Here is a 23,681-nt window from a genome sequence, read left to right as displayed (position 1 = left end):
TTGAAGCAGTGCTTCGAGAAGCAACTCACTTGTTTTCGGCCGCCTTCTCTAATCTCTCTACAGTAATTCTGTCTCACCAGCATCACTGCAGCTCATTCTGTCTTAGACTTATCACCACATCACCTAGCACACCTGTTACTTCAGTAAGAGTAATTAGCAAGGAACAATCACCCTTTGGTTGTTTGCAATCAGGACTCAAACACGGTACGTTAGAGCAACATAGATAAGAGACCTAAAAAACAACTAACCCCCACTACACGCGTTTAAGATTTGCACACCAAGCCTAACGCAGCTTATATAAAACTTCATGTATTTGCAATAAAGTGTTCCATTCCAGGACAACAGAAAAACACAGGGAAACCTCCATTTTCTGGCTGAACACCCCGCTACCACCAGTTAAAGGAGCAGGCAGCTGCACATGCTGCAAAGGCAGCTGTTAAACAGCCATCTGTCTCTATTGCTGGGTTTTGTCCAAGAGGAACTGCCCACCTTAACCTTCATTTATGGACTGAAGTAACCGGCTCTGCTTATGTTTTCTTCCGCTGTTGCTACAGCCTTATCTATTTGGCATCTTAGATATTTATACAGTACACAGACTTCTAGCACCTTGCAATCCTCCCCCCTCCTTCCCCCCCATATTTGTATCTGTTATAAACATGATCCTGTGGCTTGTTTTATTCGGAGATATCTGAGTACCTCAGGGTCTTGTGGTTTTGCTGCATGTGGTGATGTACTAATAGTGCACAGGAATATTTAAGTTGCTACTCAAAATACAATTTGTACAAAAACTTAAATCAGAAGATTGAAACGTTCGTATAAATAAGCCTTTAACTTCTGTGAACATGTAAAGGCTTGCAAGAGAGCCTCTGGTCATATTTTAATGCATTAAACACTGTTTCATTAAGGAATACATTAAATCCCTCATGAAGAACAAACTGGAAACCAACCCTTCTCTCCTCCAAATCTCTCTACAACCTTGGAGGGCAGGGGAGAAAGCTTGAAAACAATGTTGAAACTACAAATGACATATAAGAAAATCCAAAATGCATTATCAAATGACATTTTGAATAGCTGAAGTTAGGAAATGCAAAGGGAAAATGAGCTAGGAGTGCCCAAGTACAGAACCATGCACTATTTTTTTTCCTGTTAGGTAACAGCAGAAAGAGAAAACACCTCAAAACACTGGCATTTATGTAAATGCAGATGAGGTTTCTATTAAACATTTACCTTTCACAGTAAGCATATTTTTGCTTTGTTAGCTGATGACTACCACTGTTTTCTCTATCAAACAGGATTAGCTTCCTTAGACGTTCCCAACCCCCCAGATAACCGCACTTTATGAATCATCACATTTATAACCTGTCAGGTGTGGTCGGACACCTTAAGGCAAACTGGGACCCTGTTTCATGCAAGACAAGTTAACTACTTACAGCTTAGCAGACAACAGGCTGTTAAACTTTTCTGAAGTCTCAGATGCATTTTACTCAATAGCAAAGAGAGAGAATATTACTCTTATCTTTTGAGAGCTGTGGTCATGGGTAACCCCAGATGAGATTATTACAGATGAAGTCACAGAGGAGCGTGCTGCAACACATAGACTGGAAAGTGGATAGGAGGATAAAAAAAAAAATAATAATCAACTCAGAAGCTCCTAAAAAACCATTAGCTTTTAAACAAGGCCCCTTTTTAGAGGAAACAAAAATACTGCAATCTCTGCAAGAACTTTCCTATGGACTTTTGGAACTGTGAGCTTTATTTTGGACTTTCCCCTCAACTTCCATACAATTTCAGCTTCTTAAAAGCTTCCCAGAACCCATTACTTCTGAATTTCAGGCACTGCAATATAACGTGTGACACAAGGTAAATAACTACATCAAAGAAAAATACTGAATGAAAATGTAAAACTCACATTCAGTGTCCCCACTAGACCTGCTCAGTCTCATCCGTGCATTGTCAGTGGTTAATTTTTCTAGCGTAGGCTCATGTCCGTAGCTTTATTTGGTCTTAAAAGCTCAGTGAAGAGTTCAGTAGCTCAGACAAGGCGGCAGTTAGTGCCTCAGCCTGGCTGGTGTCTCAGGAACACAAAGTTACCCTGCATGTAAATCATGAGGCATTAGAATTGACTTTTTTTGAAAGCTGTGATATAAGAGATTATCAAAATCTCCAGCCACTATCTGGATCTGGTTGGGGTAAGTAGTCTATAAAGGGAGCTTCTGAAGTGGTCTTTGCGTTTATTCATTTCTTGCATCACAGGGGGAACTTTGTATATATATAATGCTTAGTACACCTTTGCCACAAGAAAATAGATCCTGGCTAAACACAGGAGAATGACTTGGAGTGACACAAATTATTCTGGACAAAATCACAATCAAAAGTGACATATTTCATAGCTGCGTATTCACGGAATAACATGCATTGCCAATAGTCCTACATAAGAGGACTACAAGATTTCTAACAGTGGACAAAGACCAAAGCACGCTGGAGACTGAAGTATAAACAGCATAAACTCTGAGTTTTCCTTTTGCGCTGAGAAACCTGCCCTGCTTCCCATCCCAACCCCTGCCAACACAACTATTACTCACCCTATCGGTTCTGAACCAAACCCTGGAGCCCATTATTTTACCAAGCTTGATTTGACCAAGTATGACTTTGCTATAAGTATGCCAATATTATCTTAATGTACCATACAGTTCTGTTCAAAATTCTCACAGAACATGTGCCATTAACCCACAGGAAAAAAAAAAAAAGCAAACCAAAAAACACAACACACAACCCTTCTTTTCTCTCCTCACTACATTTTTACTTACGCAACAAAAAGAGACTATTGACAAGTAGTATTAATAGAATCAAGCTAATTTCAGAATACAATGGGGAACATAATGAATTTCTGAGGGTTTGATAGGGTGCATATCAGAACAGCAGAGGGAGGAAGGGTATTTGAAATATTACAACATATTGACACGCCTCACTACGGGGATAAACATTAGTCCAAGGCTGATATTTGCTGCAATACTTTCTTACTGATTTCCAGTACTTTCTTTTTCATACCAGCTGGGCATCCTTCCCAGGAAAACTGTAATCTTCCTTCTTGGAATGGACAGATTTCAGAGAAACACTATGCAAACACTGCTATCTTCCCTCTGTGATCTTTATCTAGTTACAAAACTGCATGTTAAGGATGAGATGCGATTGCTCTCACATAGAATTTAAGTGTAAAATAAAGAATCAACAACGCTGCTTTAAAATGTTGGCAATAGGGAAAAAAGAATGTGTTTTTCGCCAAAGGAAGCTTTCCTAACAAAGACACAGCAGGCCCTCTATCTCCAGGAGTGTATGCATTTGCTTCTGATTAAAGCAATTCCCAATATTCCAGGCACATATTTAATTGTAAATGAACTTTCTATTTAATAGCTGAAGAAAATGAATTGCTTAAACAGAAAGCTTTACTCTTAAAAAAAAAGAAGACAAGAAAAACAATCCCCCTAAAACCCTAAACAGAAAAACCCACCCCACAACAAAAAGTCCTATAAATTCAAGATACATAAAACTAAAGAAAAAAATAATTAAAACACCATTGCCAAACTAGTAATTTCTGAATACAACTGTTCCAAATATATTAAAACATTTAAAAAATCATTAATTTTACAGCGTACTTATTTCCTGAAAAGAGACTTTACATAGCAGTTTCGTTAAATATTGATTCATCTTGCAGAGTTTTGATCATTTTAGCAATCCTAATAAAGGCAGTTTACTTGATACCTGAAAACTCCGTGGGAGATGCAAAACTAAGTCTTGCTTACACCTTGCAACCAGTAGTTCAAAGAAACTAGTTATAGGAATTTAGTAACTTCGCTGATTAAAAACCCCAAACAACCACAAAACCCAAACAAAAAAAAAGTACAAAAAACCTCACCGGTTTTCCTGTGTGAGGTCTACAGATGGTAGCAAGAGCAGGAAGAGAAAAGACTCTAGATATTGAGAAGGTGAAAGCACACCTTCTCCAAAGTCAGGAGGAACTGTTAAAAGCTGCACCGAGCTAGGATTTCACCATTTATGAAAAGGTCAGCTAAGTGACTACTCACAACTAGAATAAGGCTTATTCTAGTAAACCAAAACATTCATGGTTAGAAAAATTGAAGTGGATTTCATACCCACATTAAAAATATGTTTCCATTTGTCAGCTCATGGTTTTTAGTACAACCGTACAACATTCTGGGAAATGAATGATGCAATCAACGCTTCCAATACAGAAAGGGCTAGACAGCATGTGATTTAACAGTAATAAAACACTCGAAGCAAACAATTTAGGTAATACACACCAGTGAAAAGATGATGGCTCCCTTAGATTTTTACTGAAAACAAGAGGGAAAGCAAGACAGACAAGCAGTTAAGTTCAGTATACTCCCACTAACATATTACAAGTAAATACAGTTTTGCAAGAACTCTGGGTCTCTATTTGCTCTGCAAAACACAGGCTTTTGGAGTAACTTTGAAAATCCTTCCCTTTGCTGGAAAACCAATCTCCTTCCTCAAAAGGCAGGAAATCCTTACGAAGCCTCCTGTCTTTGCTGTGCGAACACTCCAGTTCATAGGAAAAACTCACACTAGTTTTAGCACAGGCAGACTACGACTCTTACCAGCTCTCAATAGAGACAGGCTCTTCCTGAAAGCAAATCAGAGCTGGGTGGAACTCTATTCTTGCAAACTAACTTCGAGCGAGAGCCTGAGAAATCCAACATTTCTAGATTTTTTTTTTTTTCTTTTATACTTTTTTTTCCTGCCAGGCAGGAAAAAAACCACACATTTCTGAATCAAGAGGGAGCTGCTGCAGATTTTCAGAGCTGAAGTGGTTTTATGGTAAAACAGTCCCATTTATTTTTCACTTGCATCTTTTGAAAGAGCTCTGCAAATTAAAAATCAAAATACCAAGTCAGAAAACTGAAAAGTATTTCTGTACCATTGGAATTGCTACTGATTCAAATTAGAGACAATATACAGCACAATACAGAAAAAAATTTAAGTCTCTTAAAAAAAGTCTCTAAGTCTCTAAAAAGTCTTTTAAGTCTCTAAAAAAATTTAAGCCAACTTAAGTCTCCTACTTATGAATTTAGCAATCATTTGACACTCAAATGTTGCTTTTCAAGATATATTTAGTAGTATGTCCCGATGTATTTGCTTCTTACCTGCATCAAAAGGCTCATTCTTTGAGTTTACACCTCTCTCTGAAAGGGTTTGTGTTTGGAAATATATGGAGGGATTTTCTACCTTTTTGGATTGCCAATAACTACATGATGAGTCTGTGTTAGAAAGACTGCTAAACTGATCTTTAAAATCAGAGGGAGTTGGGGAAGATTTTGCATCTATGCACATAGGAGTAACAAGCTTTTACACCACACTTGAAGACTTCATGGACTAGGAAATAATAATAATGTTCTATTTATAGTGTCCTTTTCCTGAATGACATTTTAACTTTATTTCTCGTTTAGAACACTCACCAATAAGCACTGGTTTGCCTGATACCTTGCCAATTCCAGGACAGTGCTGCTTTACAATCTTTCACTTCCTCCTTCCACCTGCCCTGAAAAGAAGTTTACTTGCACAGTAGCTATTTTTAGCAGGATAGACCCTATATTTAAAGTTAGTTCTAAATAGTTGCTAATTCTTAGCTTAAAAGAAGTCCTATTAGCAGTGACTCACCTTCAAAGAGATTAAATTCAAATTAAAAAGTTGCATTTATAAAGAAAACTCAGAATTTTCTAGGAAATATTCAAAATTCTTTATTTCAGGCCAGCATAGTATTGTTACAGGCATCCATCTCTTCCTCTGCACTTGCACACGATCAAAGTTGGCATTCCCAACCACCAAAAAAGTTCAATGGTTATTACAGTACAGGCACGAAGTAGCCGAACAGCTTTACTTTCATCTAGCAAAGCTGTGGTTGTGCTCTAACAGCATTTATTACCAGTGCATAGATTGTTCTCTCCTCCTAAAAGCAAGCAAGAAAGAGAAATTTCCCTTAACCGAAGGACCACAGATGGCAGCTCTGCTACTAAAGCAGTCGTTTCATCAGTGGAAGAATGATAGATATTTGGATACCCTGGATGCCTGCCTTCATTGCTTTTAGCTGCCCTTACTAGTTCACACAGGCTTGCTAAGAACTGGATTAAACATCCTTGCAGGTCTTCACTACTGCTTTCATTGTATATATATCACCATCAAAGTTCCATATCTGAAGAACCAACAGGATTATTTTTTATTTGTTAAACAACAAAAAACCCAGAAGACTGTCACTATTGCAATTCCCTCGCCTAAAACCCTGCTTTATAACCACCATGTAAAATCTCTTTCCTTTCTAGAAGCATCAACTCCCTTCCATCAAGAATTCAGCACCAGAGACACTTCATACCACTTAGAGTAAATTAACACAACTAGTGTATTTTACTGCATTTCAAACTTCCAGTTACGGTGGTAAAAGTTAGCAATTAGCATATGGAATGAGTATCAGATACTTACATGTACCAAAGGCAAGTTAGTCACAAAAACCTCTAGAAATACATTACAAATAAAACCAGCAGCAAACATTGCTATCATTACGCAGTACTTTCACTAAAAATGACTGACTGGACGGCCATCTGGAAAATAAGCTGATACCTATAATGTTACAAAAATAGCAAAACAAATATTTGATCATAGCAACTGTATGAACAAGTGTTAGAAGGAGGGAAGTAAGCATGATTCAGTTAACACAAATTCTACTTATACAAGAGTGCCTCCAAGCCACAAAATGTGTAGTTTCAGTTTTACATTAATAATCAAGACTTCAGTCTGATAAATGCAACCGACTCTGGCAAGTGTGCCTGAACAGGCAAGGGAACGTAATTTCATAGGTTCTTCTCCAGAGCGTGCAGCCCCATACGATTAGTAGGAATGCCAGTCTTTGCTTATACGACACTTTGTAGCAGCAAGGTGTACTGCAGTTCAGAATGGAGGGAAACAGCAGAAATGCGTATACCATTCTTTCATCAGAGGTAAATTTCAAAATATGCATGATATGTGTACAGTTTGGTTCTAGGCACGTCTTTGGTTACATTCTCAATCCAGTCTGCTTTACAAAAAATAAATAAATAAAACAGTCAAGATTTGGTTAAAGTCCAGGCAAAGATAAAACTACTTTTTTTTTTCAGAAACCAAGACAGTGGAAGTCCCTTTAAATTGATGTTTTATTATCTCCATAAACGATAAAATCCCAGTGCTACAGTAAGGCATGTAAATACTGAACCTGAAAGAAAATAAAAATGGGGGGGGAAATGGAGACAATAAATCATTAGCTCTCAGAACATTTCTTCAGAACGCTATGTACACATCTTACTACAATACTAAAAGTATAACCACCACCCCTTCCCCACGTAAGAAAATAAGACTTTTATTTTAAAACAAATAATTTCAAGGTGGAGGGGCACAAAAATGACAAATAAGAAGGAAGGAAGAAAAGAATGCAGGGACACTGGGCTGGAAAACTATCAAAAGGCTGATAGAAACCTTTAGTTGCTTACCATTCCAGAAAAGATCAATATGGCAAGTTACAATTGTAAAGTGAGGAAATGAATAACAGGATTATTAAATCACAGTCAAGTATTCAGCAAACAAATAAATGAAAGCTATCTTTAATGAGGCTTATCAGTTTGCAATTTTTAAAATCTCTATGTAAATGAAATCAACTTTTGGTTCATAGATATACACACAAAAGATTTTTGCCACTGTTTGCAACAGGAGCACTTCAAACACAATGCAATTTTTTTTTTTTTTTTCCATGCAGAGTTCAACATGTTTTTGAGTAGAGATGGTGGGGAAAAGAATTTCCTCTTATTTTAACAAATGGCCTTTTATTTTCCAGTAATGGTTCTCTCTAAAGGATATGCTTGAAGTACAGTACAGTACTATGAATAGATGTCATTGTACTTGTGACAAAATCTATTGTGAAAGAATAATCAGAAAATCTAATTCAGAAGAATAATCTTCTACTGCAAACCTGCTCATTTAATAAGCACTGCACACTCAGTAGAAAAACATCAAAATATAAGTTACCTAGGGCAATAGTGTAGGCATACACACATATATAGTATTTATCTAATGGACATGCCTGAAAAAATGAAAGTTTAAAGAGCATGTGGTGTTGAACAGTCAGAAAAGCTGAACTGTTCCATTTTGCACACAGATCTCCATCAGACAGATGAAGAAATCCTAGAAATGCATGTAGCAGGCTGCTCTTAATAATTAAGTCAGGCATTGAAGAACTTTGTGGCCCTTTTTAACAGGCAGTCTTTCAGATTTCCTATACACATTATTATTACAGTCTAAAGCAAGTGAAAAAACAAGAAGTCATACAGCCATAGTTCATGCAAAGTAAAGTTGCGATTCATAGGAAACTTCGGGTTAAGTACACAAATAAGAGTGCTTATCTTGACTAAGACTATTTCAAGTATTTATTTTTTTTTAGTTGGTGCCTTTATGAATACAGTCAATTGAGAGTTTACCAAACATTTAACAATGTTTAACAGTTTCTCACCAGAGACAACCATCAGATTCCTTACCTGCTAAGTACTTAATATTATCAAGTTTGTGCGTTTCGAGCATTGTTTTCAGATCTGCAACTTCTGTGTCTATTTTTCTGTCTGTTTGGGTCAGAGCTCGATCTTGTTGTGCGTGCTAAAAAACAATGCAATAAAATTATGCTATTTGAACAGTTTCTAGTTTATTTAGAAATTTAATCCATCTCTTCAAGTCATATTTTTGGTTCCTCCTTAAATGTATGTTAATTCGCATTCAAAGTGTAAAGTTCCTTCCTAGCAGATTATATCCAAGGAATTGAATAGTTTGGTGAGCTTGGGAAATTTGTATGATTACATGTTCCTTAACACATAATCTAGGAAGTAGCAGAACTGGATGCCTCCTTATCTCAATCTAGCAGCATACACATTAACTTCCACCTGTCATTGGTCCCACTGACATTCAGTCACTGCTCAATTATAAGAGCTATTGAGAAGTCTAAGAGCCTCTTGTGGCAAAAACATAGCAGAGCATAAAGATTTATGCATCATTAGAAAAACTGAGAATTGGTCTTTTGATGTAAAAAAGCATGACTTCATCTTTTAATGAATTCTACCACAAAACCAGCTACAGAAAAATTCAGAATCTCATTATGACATAAGACAGGACTTCTGTCAAAAAGGGGGATAGAATTATTACTCAGAAAAGACTGAAAGACCAAACTTGTAAACTGAGAACAACGACTGCTGATCTTTTCAAATCAGCACTACTGAAACATTGTCAATCAGTTAATGACTTAGTGCTACACATCTTCCTAGGGATAATTCCCTATACTACAGAAAGGAAACAAAAGGAAGAGGAAATGCTTAGTAAAAACCTCCTCCATAACGAAGCCAAATCAATCTAGCAATGTGTTTCAGACTCACTGAACACAGGGGAGAGAAAAAAATTAATTTCACAAACTAACATTAAGAGTAGAATTCTAATCTAGAGAAAACACTACATACATGAAGTTTCAAAACCAAACAGTTCATGTATATATGCAGAGGGTCTAATAATATATATATGAAAGCCTTTTTACTCTGAAAACACTGCAGTTACCTGTACCAATATGAAAATTCCATATATGTGGAAATAAAGCACAATGACATTTTGTACATTAAGTGTCAAAAAGAATATCAGGCCTATAACACAAGTACAAAAAGATTCGCTGTGTAGTAATCAACTACCAAGTTCTTACCAATTCCACTATTTCTGTCCTCATTTCAAGTAGTTTTCTTTCATTAAGTGAGTACTAGAGGGGGATGGGGGGGGAAAAAAGATGCTGTTAGCCAAATAAACATTTTCTGAATAATTTCTATTCTACAAGCTTCTTTCTTGATGTTTGTATTTGTTAAAGTTTTACTTTGTGGCTAGAACTTTCTAGGTCAGACCCAAGGACTTTAAACTTCAGTTCAAACCAGTGAAACATACCCTTTTATTGCAAGGCATCACTACACACCTATAATAACAGCAGTGCATAAAAAAGCAGGAAAGACAAGGTTAAACTTCCTCCTTGAAATTCAACAGGGAGATTTCCCCTTAAGTCCAAGTCTTTCACAGTACAGAGAAAATTCAGTTTTGTCAGATGCAGCTTGAGATTTTTAACAGCAAGCTTAGAGGCACTGTGATGCATGACCACATGAATACATACGGAATTTTGTACCATGCTTTGAGTTTTTAAATCACATCTGTATCATTGCAGATATAAATCACAGCATAAACAGATGTGCATTTAGCAATGTAGGATTATCCAAGAAATATAAAGTGGAATGGACTAATGAAAAGAGAAAGCATTGAGTTTGAAACAAAAAAACATTGTTAACACTGCCCACAGTGTTAACAAATTAAGAAGTTCTCCTTCAGTACTTATTCCAAGCAAAACTGAAGAACATTCTACTTGGTGCTTCAAGATAAATCAATTTAAACTTAGGACATTTCTCTTCTGAACAGTAACAGTAAGAATGCACAGTAACCTTCAATTATGAGTTTTATTTTCAGAAAGCTAGATATTCAGTCCTAAGTCACATTACAATTGAAGTAAATATGATAATGATGCTCTGCCTACTATAGAAAATACTGGATTATGCCTCACCCCCAACTCAGCAGTTGTGCTACAACCTGCTCTCCATTCACCTGCCTTTTTCCTTTTTTGTTCACGCATGGCAGAGCTGGCAATTAAAGTGGGGGAGTAGGGGGAAGAAAAAAAAGAAAAAAGCAGTTTTCATAGAAACTATGAAACTACAGTTGCACAACAGACTACAAAGTTGGTCAACTTTTTAAGAGATAGTTGTCATGCACAGTCTGCTTTTCCTGTGAGGCTGTCAAAACAACATAGTGTTCTGCACAATAGACAGAGTTCAGGTTCCAGGTTCCTACATAAATATACAAGAAAACACTAGTGCCTAATTTATCACTAGCAAAGTGGATTTAAATGGGTTTTGTAAGCCCGAAGTATTGCAAAGCTTATGATCTACACAGTTAATACGTTTCATGGGTTTTGTGGTTTGGTTTTTTTTTTTTTTTAAACATTAGCATGAAGTACTAACCTTTAAACAGGAATTCTACCTGCTCAAATTTTACTTTATTTAAGCATCTACCATGGGATAACAGACTGTTAGTCATTATACCAAATTACTGACACAGCTGTTACCTAAACTAAATATTGTGAAAAAATTCAAGCAGCACACACAGAAGATAAATGATATCTACTTAAACAGTTCTTAATTGCCTAGATTGGAGATAAATATTACGTCTTCACTACACACCTGTGAAAAAGGACTGAGTATGAAATAATACTAATAGAAAAGTGTCATTAAAAGATCTTTCAATGTAGAAGATGCAATTTTTTTGAGATCCTAAAACCCATTAAAAAATATCTATGGGAACAGAACTCTATTTGGAGTGCTACATATAATGCAAAAATTTGTTAATTTAGTTCTTCACCTACGTTGTTCTAATTTAAGATCACAAATTCAGTTCTACCAGATATGTCAAAGATCAAAACAATCTGAACCAGTATCAGTTACAAGTAAAAAAAAACCAAACTCAACTATTTTCACAATAGGTATTTCCTGACAAACTATAAATTCTCTAGCTAAAGGAAATGAAACATCTTCAGTGATGATAAATTTAATAAACATGTAAAATTAATTAAGTGGGAACAGAGAGAAAGAGATATACTAATAATATAGAAAACCTCTAGGCAGCTAGTCAGCATATTTAGACTAAATATCTAATAGATTTAAGTGTAATGTGTTAATCACAATATTAAACCAATATCAAAATAGATAGACACACCAAACATGGCACCTTGTACTAGAGCAGCATAAGGATGAGTAACTTCGATTAATACTTTCTTGAAGCTGAATGATACTATAAATTAATATGAACATGCTCTTTTGGTAAGATGCTCTTAATCAACTTTGGAAACTACTCACTGTTTAGATGTTTCTAGAAGAAAGCAACAAGAAGTAAGCAAAACTTACCAATTCTTTTACTCTGCTCTTCTCTAGGTTTAGGTTTAACTTGTTATCTGCACGAACTTTGGTAATTTCATCCTAATGGGAAATAATTGATAAAGCAGAAAGCATGATTTTCTATTTAATTATAAGCAGAAAAAAAACAGACAAATGTATTATGCCTTTTCTTACATATGTCAGGAATCAAGCTTCTCTCCAATTAACGTACATAATTTTCAAAAGTATAAGTATACCTGTTCTTCCCCCAGGAAATACTCATGTTCGGGCCCCTATGAGCCCCTATAGAACTCATGTTCTATAGTATGAATTGGATCCCAGAATTAAAAACTAACAATCGCTTTTAAAACCAGAACACTGAGAACAGCAGTTAATTGAGAGCACAACTTTCTATAAGCGCTGGGAATGTTTCATATAACCCATAACTCTTTCTGATTTCTAGAAATCCATGCCTAGGTACACATGTAAGTTGGAGTTCCTCCATGAAGCAATCTTGATGCTCAAAATAACTTTAAAAGCAGTTTCTAGCCTTTCAATGTAAAAGAAAATCTGTTTCTGAAGACTCCATCTAGGGCTTTCAGAAAAAGCTACAGACATTTTAGAATTCAGGAAATGTTTGTTATATTTTTAAACATCTAATTTTTTTGAGCTACTGTAAGGTGTACACTTGCATTTTACTTCATCAATAGCTGTAAGTGATTCCTGCTTTTCTCGGTGACAGCTGCCATTTTAATGCAACCTCCTGGCAGGAATTCCAGCCAGCTGACAGTTTGTCATGAGACAAACCGCTGATCAGACGAACGTGCGGGAGAAGCAAAAGATTGCTGATGTTCTGGGAGATTCTACTATCAAAAACAAGTAAGCTTCTCTCAAGCAGGCCAATGTCAACTAGTCAAGAGTTCATTAAGTTAGTATGAATAATAATTAGACTCAATTTCCAAGTTTGAATTTTTTAACTTTAACTGGTTTATAATTAGATATCATTGCAACATGATACATTACACTTTAATGAAATCAAAAAGTTAGAAATAATTTCTTCTTAAATTTTTACAACATTGTGTCTTGTCTTTTAGAGGAACAAGTATGAGCAAATGTGATTCTCACAAGGGCAAGTTACATTATATTTACAGCTAAAAGCAAAATTTAGACATCTAGCTTTTATGAAAGATGACTCAGATCCTTGATGCTCTACCAGTGGATTACACTAACTCATTTACATGCAAATAAAACCATAAAATAAGTTGCAATTCAAAAATTAGATTCTGAATATTTTAAAATGGTATTCTGAAAACCCAGATGCACTAAGCATTTCATAACACAGTATGTTATGTAGGATTAGCCTTGAGAAATTTATGTTCTCCTTCTGGAGATGACAGTGCAAAAAGGAATTGAAGAGAATAGGAAAGAAATGGCAAGGAGGCACTAGGCTGAGTTTGAGTCACTGTCAGGCAGCTCAACAAGTCCAATATTCTGCCAGTTTCATGGACAAATCCTAGAGAAAGAATGCTCCATCCTTCCAGCTAAGGAGGACACCACAGCAGGAAACATTAACTGCTCTCAAGTCAGATGACCATACTCCCTAAGAACAGTTAATGTTTCCCTGTTTCCAATCTTAATCACTCTTGCAAGAATGTTTGTTTCTGTGTAAAGTCTGCTTATAGACTCCACACCCATTGAAATAATAAGATTTTGAGACAGTCTTCTTTTTGATGGTACATGGCTGTTTGGACTGCTATTCAAGACAGGCAAACCATAAACAGAAACACAGCACTGATGCTTAAACCTGATTAGAATAGTAATCTGTATGATAATTAACAGAGTAAGTTTTCTCCAGAGTCCGTTTTCTTGCAAAGGTCATTTGCTCCCAAAAATATGGGACCAAACATAAATGTCCCAAACTTAGTGACCTAAAAAAGCCCATTAAAAGCTATTTTTAATTCTGGACAGCTAACAGATATGTCTTCAGACAAAAAAAAACCCCCAAAACCCAACCACAAACACAAAAAAAAAAAAACCCCTAACAAAAATAAAACCACAAAAACAAACAAAAAACCCAACTCACCCCCCCAAAACACAAGCCTAACAAAAAAACTCCCAACAAAAAAACTCCAAACCAATTAGAAAGTGCTGTAATTCTAAAAGTATGTTGTGTCTTTACATGTAACAGGCAGGCCTAAATGCAGAACTTCACTCAGCCTTAACCGTGACATGGCAGTTGTCCTTAATTTAGATTCAGAAAGTGGCTAAGTAATAAAAAAGAATCTTTAGTTACATTTTTCTTCACCTCTTGTACCGTTCACAGTTCTCTATGACCATAAATGAAGAAAGCATGAAATTGTTTTTGCTGCAGCCCACACTGCATCAACTGCAGTTTCAGTAACCTATATATCACAGTAATTAAGCATAGCTTTTAAAGTAAAAATCTTGAAAGAAACAATTATTTTTTACTTAAAGCAAAACAGACAGGTGTTAATTCTAAATTATATTGATATGGTATCTTACCATGACTTGCTTCTTTATCTGCTGGAGTTCAAGTTTTATTTTCTAGGAGAGCAGAAAAAATGGTACACTTTATTACTGTATATAAAACAACATAATCTAGAAATACTAATGCATTTGCACAATCAGTAACTATGACTATAATCCATAATGTGAAAAGGCAGGCAAAACGAGCATGGTTTAACTGTATGCCCTCAATATGTATACACACGTGTATACTTATGCATATTTACTCAGCGGTGTGCATTTCCAAACAGAGCAAGACCAGAGCTTGCAACATCCCACAGCAGTAAATATGGCCAAATGCATAGGATGGCATGAGCACCAGTAAACCCAGCAGGCCAAGGGAAGGGATTATTTCTCCATATTCAGCACTTGTATGCCTGCACTGGAAGTGCCGTGTCAAGCCTTAGGCTCCCTGGTGAAAGACAGATGTTGATATACTGCAGCAAGTCCAGTGGAGGACCACGAAGATCATGGGGGGCTGGAGCACACTGTGTTGGGGGCAGAGGGTGAGTAGGAAAGAGAGCTGGGTTTGTTCAGCTTTAAGAAGAGATGGCTAAATGGCAATCATACTGCAGCCTGCAACTATCTAAAATTCTCTAGGGGTCCTTTCTAACTCAAATTATTCTATCACTTTAACTCTTTCAAAAGATACATTAAATAGGTGTAGCTGTAGCATCTTCTATTAACTCTCTCTGAAGATCATTCAGTCCAACTCCCTGCTCAAAGCAGGGGAAACTAGAGCAGTTTGCTCAGGACCATGTCCAGTTGGGTTTTGAATATCTCCAGGATAGGGACTCCAGAGCCTCTGTCGGTATCCTATTCCAGTGTTCTACCACCCTTACTATAAAAAGAGTTTTCTTATGCTTACACAGAATTTCCCACATTTCAGTCTGTGCCAATTATCTATTGTTCTGTCACAGGACAACACCAGAAAGAACCTGTCTCTCTTTATACGTTCCCTTCAAATGTTTGTATGCATTGATGAGAGCCTTGGTGAGCCTCCTCTTCTCCAGGCTAAACAGCCTGAGCTCTCGCATTCTTTCCTCATATAGAAGATGCTCCAGTCCCTCACTGTTCTTTGTGGCTGCTTGTTGGACTCTGTCCAGCATGTCCACATCTCCCTTGCACTAAGGAGCCCAGAACTGGACCCAGCGCTCCAGATGAAGTCTCACCAGTGCCAGGCAGAGGGGAAAGATCACCTCCCCTGACCCACTAGCAGCCCTCCTAACACAACCCGTGAGACTGTTGGCTGCCTTGCCACAAGGGCTCATCACTGGCTCATGGTCAACTTGGGATCCACCAGGACCCTCAGGGCCTCTTCTGCCAAGCTGCTTTCCAGCTGGTCAGCCCCAACCCGTCCTGGTGCATGGGCTTATTCCTCCCCAGCGGCAGGACATGGCACTTCCATTTATTCAGCTTCATGAGATTCCTATCATTCCATTTCCCCAGCTTGTTGATGTCCCTCTGAATGGCAGCACAACTGCCTGGTGTATCAGCTACTGCTCCCAGCTTTGTATCATCTGCAGACTCACTGCTCCATCAACAAGGTCATTAATGAATTTCACTGAATTTTTAGAGCTGGAAGGGACCGTAAAGATCATCTAGTCCAACTCCCCTGCCGAAGCAGGATTGCCCAGAGCATGTCAGAGCATGTTACTCAGGACTGCATCCAGGCGGGTCTTGAAAATCTCCAGAGACGGGGACTCCACAACCTCCCTGGGCAGCCTGTTCCAGTGCTCTGTCACCCTCACCGTAAAGAAGTTTCTTCTCATATTTGAGAATGTTAAAGTGTTAAAGGTGTTAAACCATACTGACCTCAGAGCCCACCCCTTGGGTACACAATGCATTTTTACACCGTTAAAAAAAAAAAAGCAGCAAGTATGAGAATAGCACTTTCCAAGATCGGGATTTTTACCTCATTTTCTGAACGAAGTGCTGAAAATTCACTTTTTTCCAAAATAATCATATCCTTTTTCACGCCACCAATATGGGACATTACTTGCTGAAGTGCAATTTCCTTTAAAAGAGGGAAGAAAACCTCAGAACATATCATAACTATAATGCTTATCCTCATCTCGCCAACAAATATGATAGGCTATTTTGGTACCCTGAAATTTTTAATTCAGCAATTTCAGATTGATTATCTGAGTTTCAGAAAGCAAGATAAATTGACAGAATAAGCAAGTTAAGCTCAAGCATTTGTAAAGTTTGACCAAATTAGTAGTGTTAACACAGAATAATTCAATTAATAGCACAGGAAATAGTTTCTTCCTAGTCTTCAAATTCTTAAGCTAGCAAAGGCATTGGGGAGAGAAGGTATGTCTCTGAGCTAAATGAAGCAAGCTTTCAGACCAAAACTCCTCAGTGCAACCATACTCTTTTGTAATAACCTCCTTTTACCTCCCTCTGCAAAGGTGCTTGCTCTGCTTCACTACTTAGATCATGCACTATACTTACACTTTTAATTACTCTTCTCAGTCTGTTATACTGAGCTGACAGAAGACATGGAAGAATTCTCTGCAACTTCCGAGGATGGAAAAGTCTGCAGACATCATTCTAGATCCTACGTTATCTACACATGCAAACAGGCACTGCCTTTTCTTAAGATCTCCCCCTAATAAGCAGTCCCTTGCTTTTGATTCTGGACTAAGAACCGTAAAAATCTGACATAGCACTCTGACTTCACTTTTGTCAGGAGATGCTGTTCTAACTTAGTGCTATATGTTTAAATTGCATCTGGAGATCCCTCACCAGGCTACCTGACCCACAATGCTGAAAAAACATGGCTCAGTGTACTAGACGTGTTACAAAAAGTCTACAAAGAATACTGCCATGGACATGGCCTCTATTACTCCCTGATGTCTCCAGCTTGCTTTCGTTCTCTCCCGTCTGCACTGAGCTCAGTAAAACAGAGAACAGACTCTTCCATATTCTCTCTCTTCTTCATCTCTATACATACATGTATCTTTTTTCCTCCCCTAAGGCTCTATCTAACCAACGTAATATTTCATCTTTTACATACCCAACTAGGGCCTAATGGTAATAGCTACATCCACAATTTTCCAAATCCTCTTCCAACTCATCATTCTTTTTTTGCATAAGCTCTTATGCATTCAAAGACTATGAGGAACTACAGGTTCTACCATGTTGTCTAGAATTCACAGCATACACACCTCCTGAGCTGCTTCTACCTTAGCATGCCATACAAACCTTCACATTTCAATCGTAATGACGGAAAGTCTCCTGAGGGTGGAAGCTATCAGTCTTAGAAAACATCTACCATCAGCAGCAACAAAGGAAAACCTGTCTACTTTCATTTAAAAGCAGCTGGGCATAGAAAGAAGCAGGGATGTAATGACTGCTTATTGTAAACTATAACCAATCATGGGAGATTCTCTGATTGACTGTGGAACAAGTTCAGCACAGGGGTAGGAAGCTCACCCATGTCTGCTTTGTCTGGAATCTAGGAGGTAGGAAAGATGAGCTGAAGTGTCCCCAGATGGAAGGTGGTCAAAATTCAGATCAAAATCCACTTCTTAGTGAGATGCCCTACTGCCGAGACTATTACGCCACGCAGACAGCAGCTGCTGCTTTCTCATGTTTTAAGTAAGACAGCAGCCTTATTACTATGAAATAAGTTAAAGTCTGTGTTCAGAAGGTGACCTGGGACCATGAATCCCAGTCTCACAGAGCAGCCCAAGACGTTGTACTTCAGCTACACTACTTGTCAGTATTGTCCACTTGACTAGCTTACGTGTCAGGGAATTCCAGCATACCAGATATTGTAAATCCCATTCAAAGATGCTTAAGTTCCACATGCAGTGACTCATGTCCTACTCTGAATTTCAGTTTCATTTCTGGAGCCAGATGCCTAAGAGCTCAACAAGGCAATATTCAACACTGTTATCTATCAGCATCCAAACTATACATGTTCCTATATGTTACCAGTGTATACAAACACACCAATCATGCCCTAAAACATTATATAAAAAAATATATTGAGAGTCAGCTCAACTCCAATCCAATGTAAGTGTCACTGTGACACAGAGATAAATAAACAGGTACCACATAATAGGGTAGTAAACCACTGAGGAAATCTCTACTTCTTTGTTACAAGTCTGCAATATATGCAGGAGCTGCACCTACTCAAAACCATGCACTGAATAGCTGCTATGTCTGTCTAAAAGCCTTCTCAGTAATTATATTTCATGCTCCAATAAGGATGAAACAACAACAACAAAAAAAAAATCTACCTGTGGTTTGCGTACTGAAATCTCAAGGTCCACCACACCACTTTGATACGTATTTGATAAACTCAAGACAAAATTCACTAGCCAACAGATACACAGGAATGTTTGTTCTTCACCTTCAAACTTTTAAAATACAGTGTCTAACACTAATAAATAGATATATTTCATTAGCAGGCATACTATGTTTTGATTTACTTCAACCCCACCATCCTCTTTGAGCTAACCTGCTGTACTTTGGTGACCATGTCCTTGTAAATCATATCCAGGTTCGTGTTCATAATTTTCACTAATGCAGATACAATGACCTCCGACTGCTGAGTGGTGAACCCTAAGCAAAACAAAACGCAACAACATTCAGAGAGAGAGCTAAATCTGGACAGTTTACAAAAATGCCACTTGCTAAAATTCAGCACCAAGTTAAAATGAATGTCAGTTACGAAAGATAGTAAAATATACTCCTCTTCATCCAGCACTAACAAAAGAACAAAATCAGTCAGTACCTCCAAGTTCTTCCACCTCAAGATCATGTCTGTGACATAGTATAGCTGCTTCTGTAGAACAGCATGATTACAATATCAGCAGCATAAAGGATGGAAATTTTCTAGAAGTATTATGGAATGCCGTATCTCACATGTGGTTATTTCTATGAGCAAGAATTATGACCTTGAAAAGCAGATACCTACTTTCAGTATACTATATGTCTTCAAAACCACTGAAGATGTGCAAAATTCAGCAACTGAGAACAGAGCTAACCGCTGTGATTTTAGGCCTACCAATCTCTGAGTGACTATTAGAAACCTTTTAAACTGAACATATTGGGAACTATTTTAAAACATTGTCCCTAGAAATACTCTTAACTTTTCCAGTTTCAAAACGTAGGAGTAAAAATGTCACGAACAAGATTTAACCATTATGAAAAGAAACACTTGCAAAAGCATGATTGTTTTAAACTATCAGTTAAGTGCTACAAAGCAAGTATGTGGTCTGAGAGCGAGTTGCTCTCAATAACTGAGCTGATATAATATTTTGCCACCACCAAAAGGAAAAGATACCCCTCCTCTCTCTCTCACTCTTTTATTCTCGCTCCTTTGGCCAGTTTGTACGTGTCCTGGTGCTCACGCAACTGCTCTGTGAGGTCATTAAGCTAGCATCTCAGAATACCAATCAAGCAAAAGAACTGTAGAATTTTCTGAGAATTAGGTTGGCACATGGAAAGAAATGAAGCCACATGACAGGGAAGAGAGACTGGGACCTCTCCTTTTCGGGGGTGGAGAGCTGTCAGAAACCAGTTCAGCTGTACTGAACTTCACCTGAAGTTATCTTCCCCACTTCAGCACCATTAGTTATCACGAATCCAAAATAATCTATTCCCTTATCTGTGTTTCAGCATAAGACCAGCCATATTTTATATAGTATTCTACTTTATAACCTAAACCCTGCACTTTACATAGTACTCCATATTCAGTTCTATTATAGCACATTGTTGCATATTCAAGGTGCTATATACTAAATACGTAGGAATCCAATTATTACATTTTAAACCACTACCTTGAAAACTGATTTTTATTTCAATTCTTAAAATTTAATTTCTCTTTAGCATTTTTAACTACGAATAGGATAACTCCAATCAAAGTTATATAAACTCACTGGTTTCTCTTCAAAGTAGAAAAAATGTAAATGTTATTACCCAGTACATTAAAAAAAAAAAAAAAATCCACAAAACTGAAGCTGTAACATCACGTCAAGGAGAAGTAAGTAACAAACTTTGTAAAATAAAAAATCTCTCATGAAATTACACTAAAAATAGCTACCCGTTTCTAGCAAATTACCATTTTCTTCCAAGAGGCATACCAGCGCATGAGTGTCAAAAAAAACCTTCCTGTTTCCCCATAAGGAAATATTCCCTTTGCTTTGTAAAGATGATGACACAGAGATGCTTAGATCTGAAAAAAAAAAAAAGTAGACAAAATGTAAGTTATTTTTAAGAAAAAATATTTAATCAACATGTTTTATTTCCAGAAGTTTCCTTACTACCCCAAGTATTTTTTCCTTTATGACAAAACATTACACTGTGCATCCAGATTATCGCAGCTTGCTTGAAACTGAAAAGGTATCTAACAAGCTCTATGCGCAAGAGCTTTAAAATAGAATACAATGCTAGTGCTGCACTTCACACAATCACAGAACTGTCATGGTTGGACGATTCTGAGATGCTGTCCAAGAGCATCTGTCCTAGAAAAATCCCACCAAACCTCAGGGTCTGGAAATTGTTCCTTGACTGTTATCAGTATAAAATGTGGAAGCTGCGAGCACTTCTTAGCTCTGAGGATGAAATCCACAGACTCTTTCCATTCTTTGTTAAAGAGGTAAATCTTCACTGGTTGCCCTCTAGACACTAAAATGCTATTAGAAGAATTACTAATACCTCCCCCAAACATCAGTATTACAGAAATCGGGCATTCAGGGAAATTCAGTACCAGTGCGTAAACTAGCTGGCAGAAAGAATGCAAAATGGAACATGAGGTTAAGTTGTCAGGAGGCAGAACCCTCTGCCCTCAAAGACATTATATTTTAAAACACTTGGGTGTGCAGAAAATACGACTACGTCTTAACTGTATTACTTAAAGATCCATAAATCATGGAATCACAGAATTTTCAAGAGTTGGAAGGGACCTCTAAAGATCATCTAGTCCAACTCCCCTGCCAAAGCAGGATTGCCTATAGCACATTACTCAGGACTGCATCCGGGTGGGTTTTGAAAATCTCCAGAGTAGGGACTCCACAACCCCCCTGGGCAGCCTGTTCCAGGGCTCTGTCACCCTCACCGTAAGGAAGTTCTTCCTCATATTTGAGTGGAACTTCCTGTGTTCCAGCTTGTGCCCGTTGCCCCTCGTCCTGTCACTGGGAACCACTGAAAAGAGTCTGGCTCCATCATCCTTCAACCCACCCTTTAGGTACTTGTAAACATAGATAAGGTCTCCCCTCAGCCTTCTCTTTTCCAGGCTAGAGTCCCAGCTCTCTCAGCCTTTCTTCATAAGGGAGATGCTCCAATCCTTTTATCATCTTTGTTGCCCTACGCTGGACTCTTTCCAGTAGTTCCCTCTCTCTCTTGAACTGGGGAGCCCAGAACTGGACAGAGTATTCCAGTTGTGGCCTCACCAGTGCAGAGGGGGAGAATGACCTCCCTCGACCTACTGGCCACACTCTTCCCTATGCAGCCCAGGGTTCCATTGGCCCTCTTGGTGACAAGGGCACATAAAGGGTAACCAATTTAAGTCTCCGGTGGGGAGGAGGAGCAGTGGTAACCATTACCCCTACGGACAGTTCCAGAAGCTGCTGCGGAGAGCAGCCCACCCCTTGCACCCCCTTGGCTCCCCACGCTACCGGATCCCGGGGGCGGCTGAGGTGACCGGGGCGGCTGAGGTGACACCCCTACACACACACACACACACCCACACACCCCCCCCGCCGCGTCCCTCAGCGCCACCTTCCTCCTCCCAGCTCTCACCCCGCTCCCCGCACCGCCGCCACCGGCTCTCCCGGCCGCTCTGGCCGGGCCGCCTTCCCCACCCCGCCCTGCCGTTAACAGCCCTCAGGGCCGCCCGGGGGCCCGGCGGGGCGGCCGGGCGCTGCCAGTGGCCGAGGCAGCGGCAGGCGGGGGAAGGGGGCGCGCGGCGGTCACGTGAAGAGCCAGAGCCGGCAGGCGGGAGGGCGCCGTCGGCCCCGCGCGGCCGCAGCAGCTGCAGCGCCCGCCTTCCGCCGCTCATGGCCGTGGCCGCCGCCGCCGCCGCCTGGCCCCTGGCCGTGGCCGCACCACCCGGTCCCAACGACGGATGAGGCGAGGGGGGGAAGGAGGGAAACCGCTGCTGCCGCTGCCCCCGCCGCTACTGGAATGCCATCGCTGAGCAAGCGTCTCACTTCCGCTACGGGCAGCGTCTCACTTCCGCCTCCGGCACGTGGCAAAACACGCCGTGACCGGCGGCGGTTGATTTTATGGCTTAGGCGACTGCCGCGGCGAGAAGAGCTGTGCGGGCGGGCCGGCGGCGCTTGCTGTGGCGAGTCTGGACCCGGCCCGGTGGAGACGGAGACTCCCTCGCTTCCCGGTGCCCTCCCGTCGGCGGCACCGGCACCTCCCGGCCCCTGTGGGCCACCCTGGGGTGCCAGGAGTTAGCTGTTAGTGGCCCAAGCTGTGCCAGGCCTAGCGCGGCAGTGGCACTGCTGTTTCCGTCCTTTATTTAAAGTGAAAAAATGGAGAGTTTTGGGAGGGAGGTTTGTCCTGGTGCTGGAGGATGGGAATAACTTCCAACCCCTGCCTCACCTCCGACCCCATCCTGAATAACGCCTGATTGCCTTCTGGGCGAAGGTTGTTGTTTGGTAAAGCACGTTTCCAACAAACTATGTCATTCTGTGATGAGGCTGAGATTTCGGGTTTCAAAGTTAATAAACAAGTAATTTGCTGAATTTGTCAACTTGGTGTATCTAAGAATCTGCAGCATTAATCATTAAATAATTGCTGTAGCCATTAGAGTGGGTGAAGTCTTCTATGCTCGCGCTTCTGCTGAAAATATGAGTGCACGTTTTCCTTCCCTGCTCTGTTCATAAAACAAATGTAAATATTTGTAGGGAATTAATACGAGAAGAAATCAGTTTGTCTCACTGTCATTGGGGTTGGAACTTGATGATCTTTAAGGCCCCTTCCAACTCTAACCATTCTATGATTCTATGATTTTCCATCTTCGGTATGTCAGGTGCTGCCTTCACTTTCAAACCACTGAGGCACACTCATCCGTGAGATAACAGCACTGAAACAACTCCAAATGCACCTTATCATTTGCATATTCATTTGAATGCTGCTATAGCC

At 39.2% G+C, this 23,681-nt stretch overlaps 1 protein-coding gene across 1 annotated transcript; it reads right to left on the bottom strand.

The window, feature by feature from the left end:
- Positions 1 to 5,756: 5,756 nt before the first annotated feature.
- Positions 5,757 to 22,751, bottom strand: MCUR1 (mitochondrial calcium uniporter regulator 1). The gene is made up of 9 exons (XM_074146523.1): positions 22,329 to 22,751; positions 20,650 to 20,763; positions 19,045 to 19,148; positions 16,486 to 16,587; positions 14,568 to 14,609; positions 12,075 to 12,146; positions 9,788 to 9,841; positions 8,592 to 8,706; positions 5,757 to 7,279 (listed from the first exon to the last, which is right to left on the bottom strand). Exons 1-9 carry the CDS (start codon positions 22,585 to 22,587, stop codon positions 7,224 to 7,226), a joined length of 918 nt encoding a protein of 305 aa, XP_074002624.1. The 5' UTR covers positions 22,588 to 22,751; the 3' UTR covers positions 5,757 to 7,223.
- Positions 22,752 to 23,681: the final 930 nt, after the last annotated feature.

This window comes from Numenius arquata, chromosome 4 (genome assembly GCF_964106895.1).
Source record: "Numenius arquata chromosome 4, bNumArq3.hap1.1, whole genome shotgun sequence".
Taxonomy (NCBI): domain Eukaryota; kingdom Metazoa; phylum Chordata; class Aves; order Charadriiformes; family Scolopacidae; genus Numenius; species Numenius arquata.
This window is presented reverse-complemented; position numbering and strand designations above follow the sequence as displayed.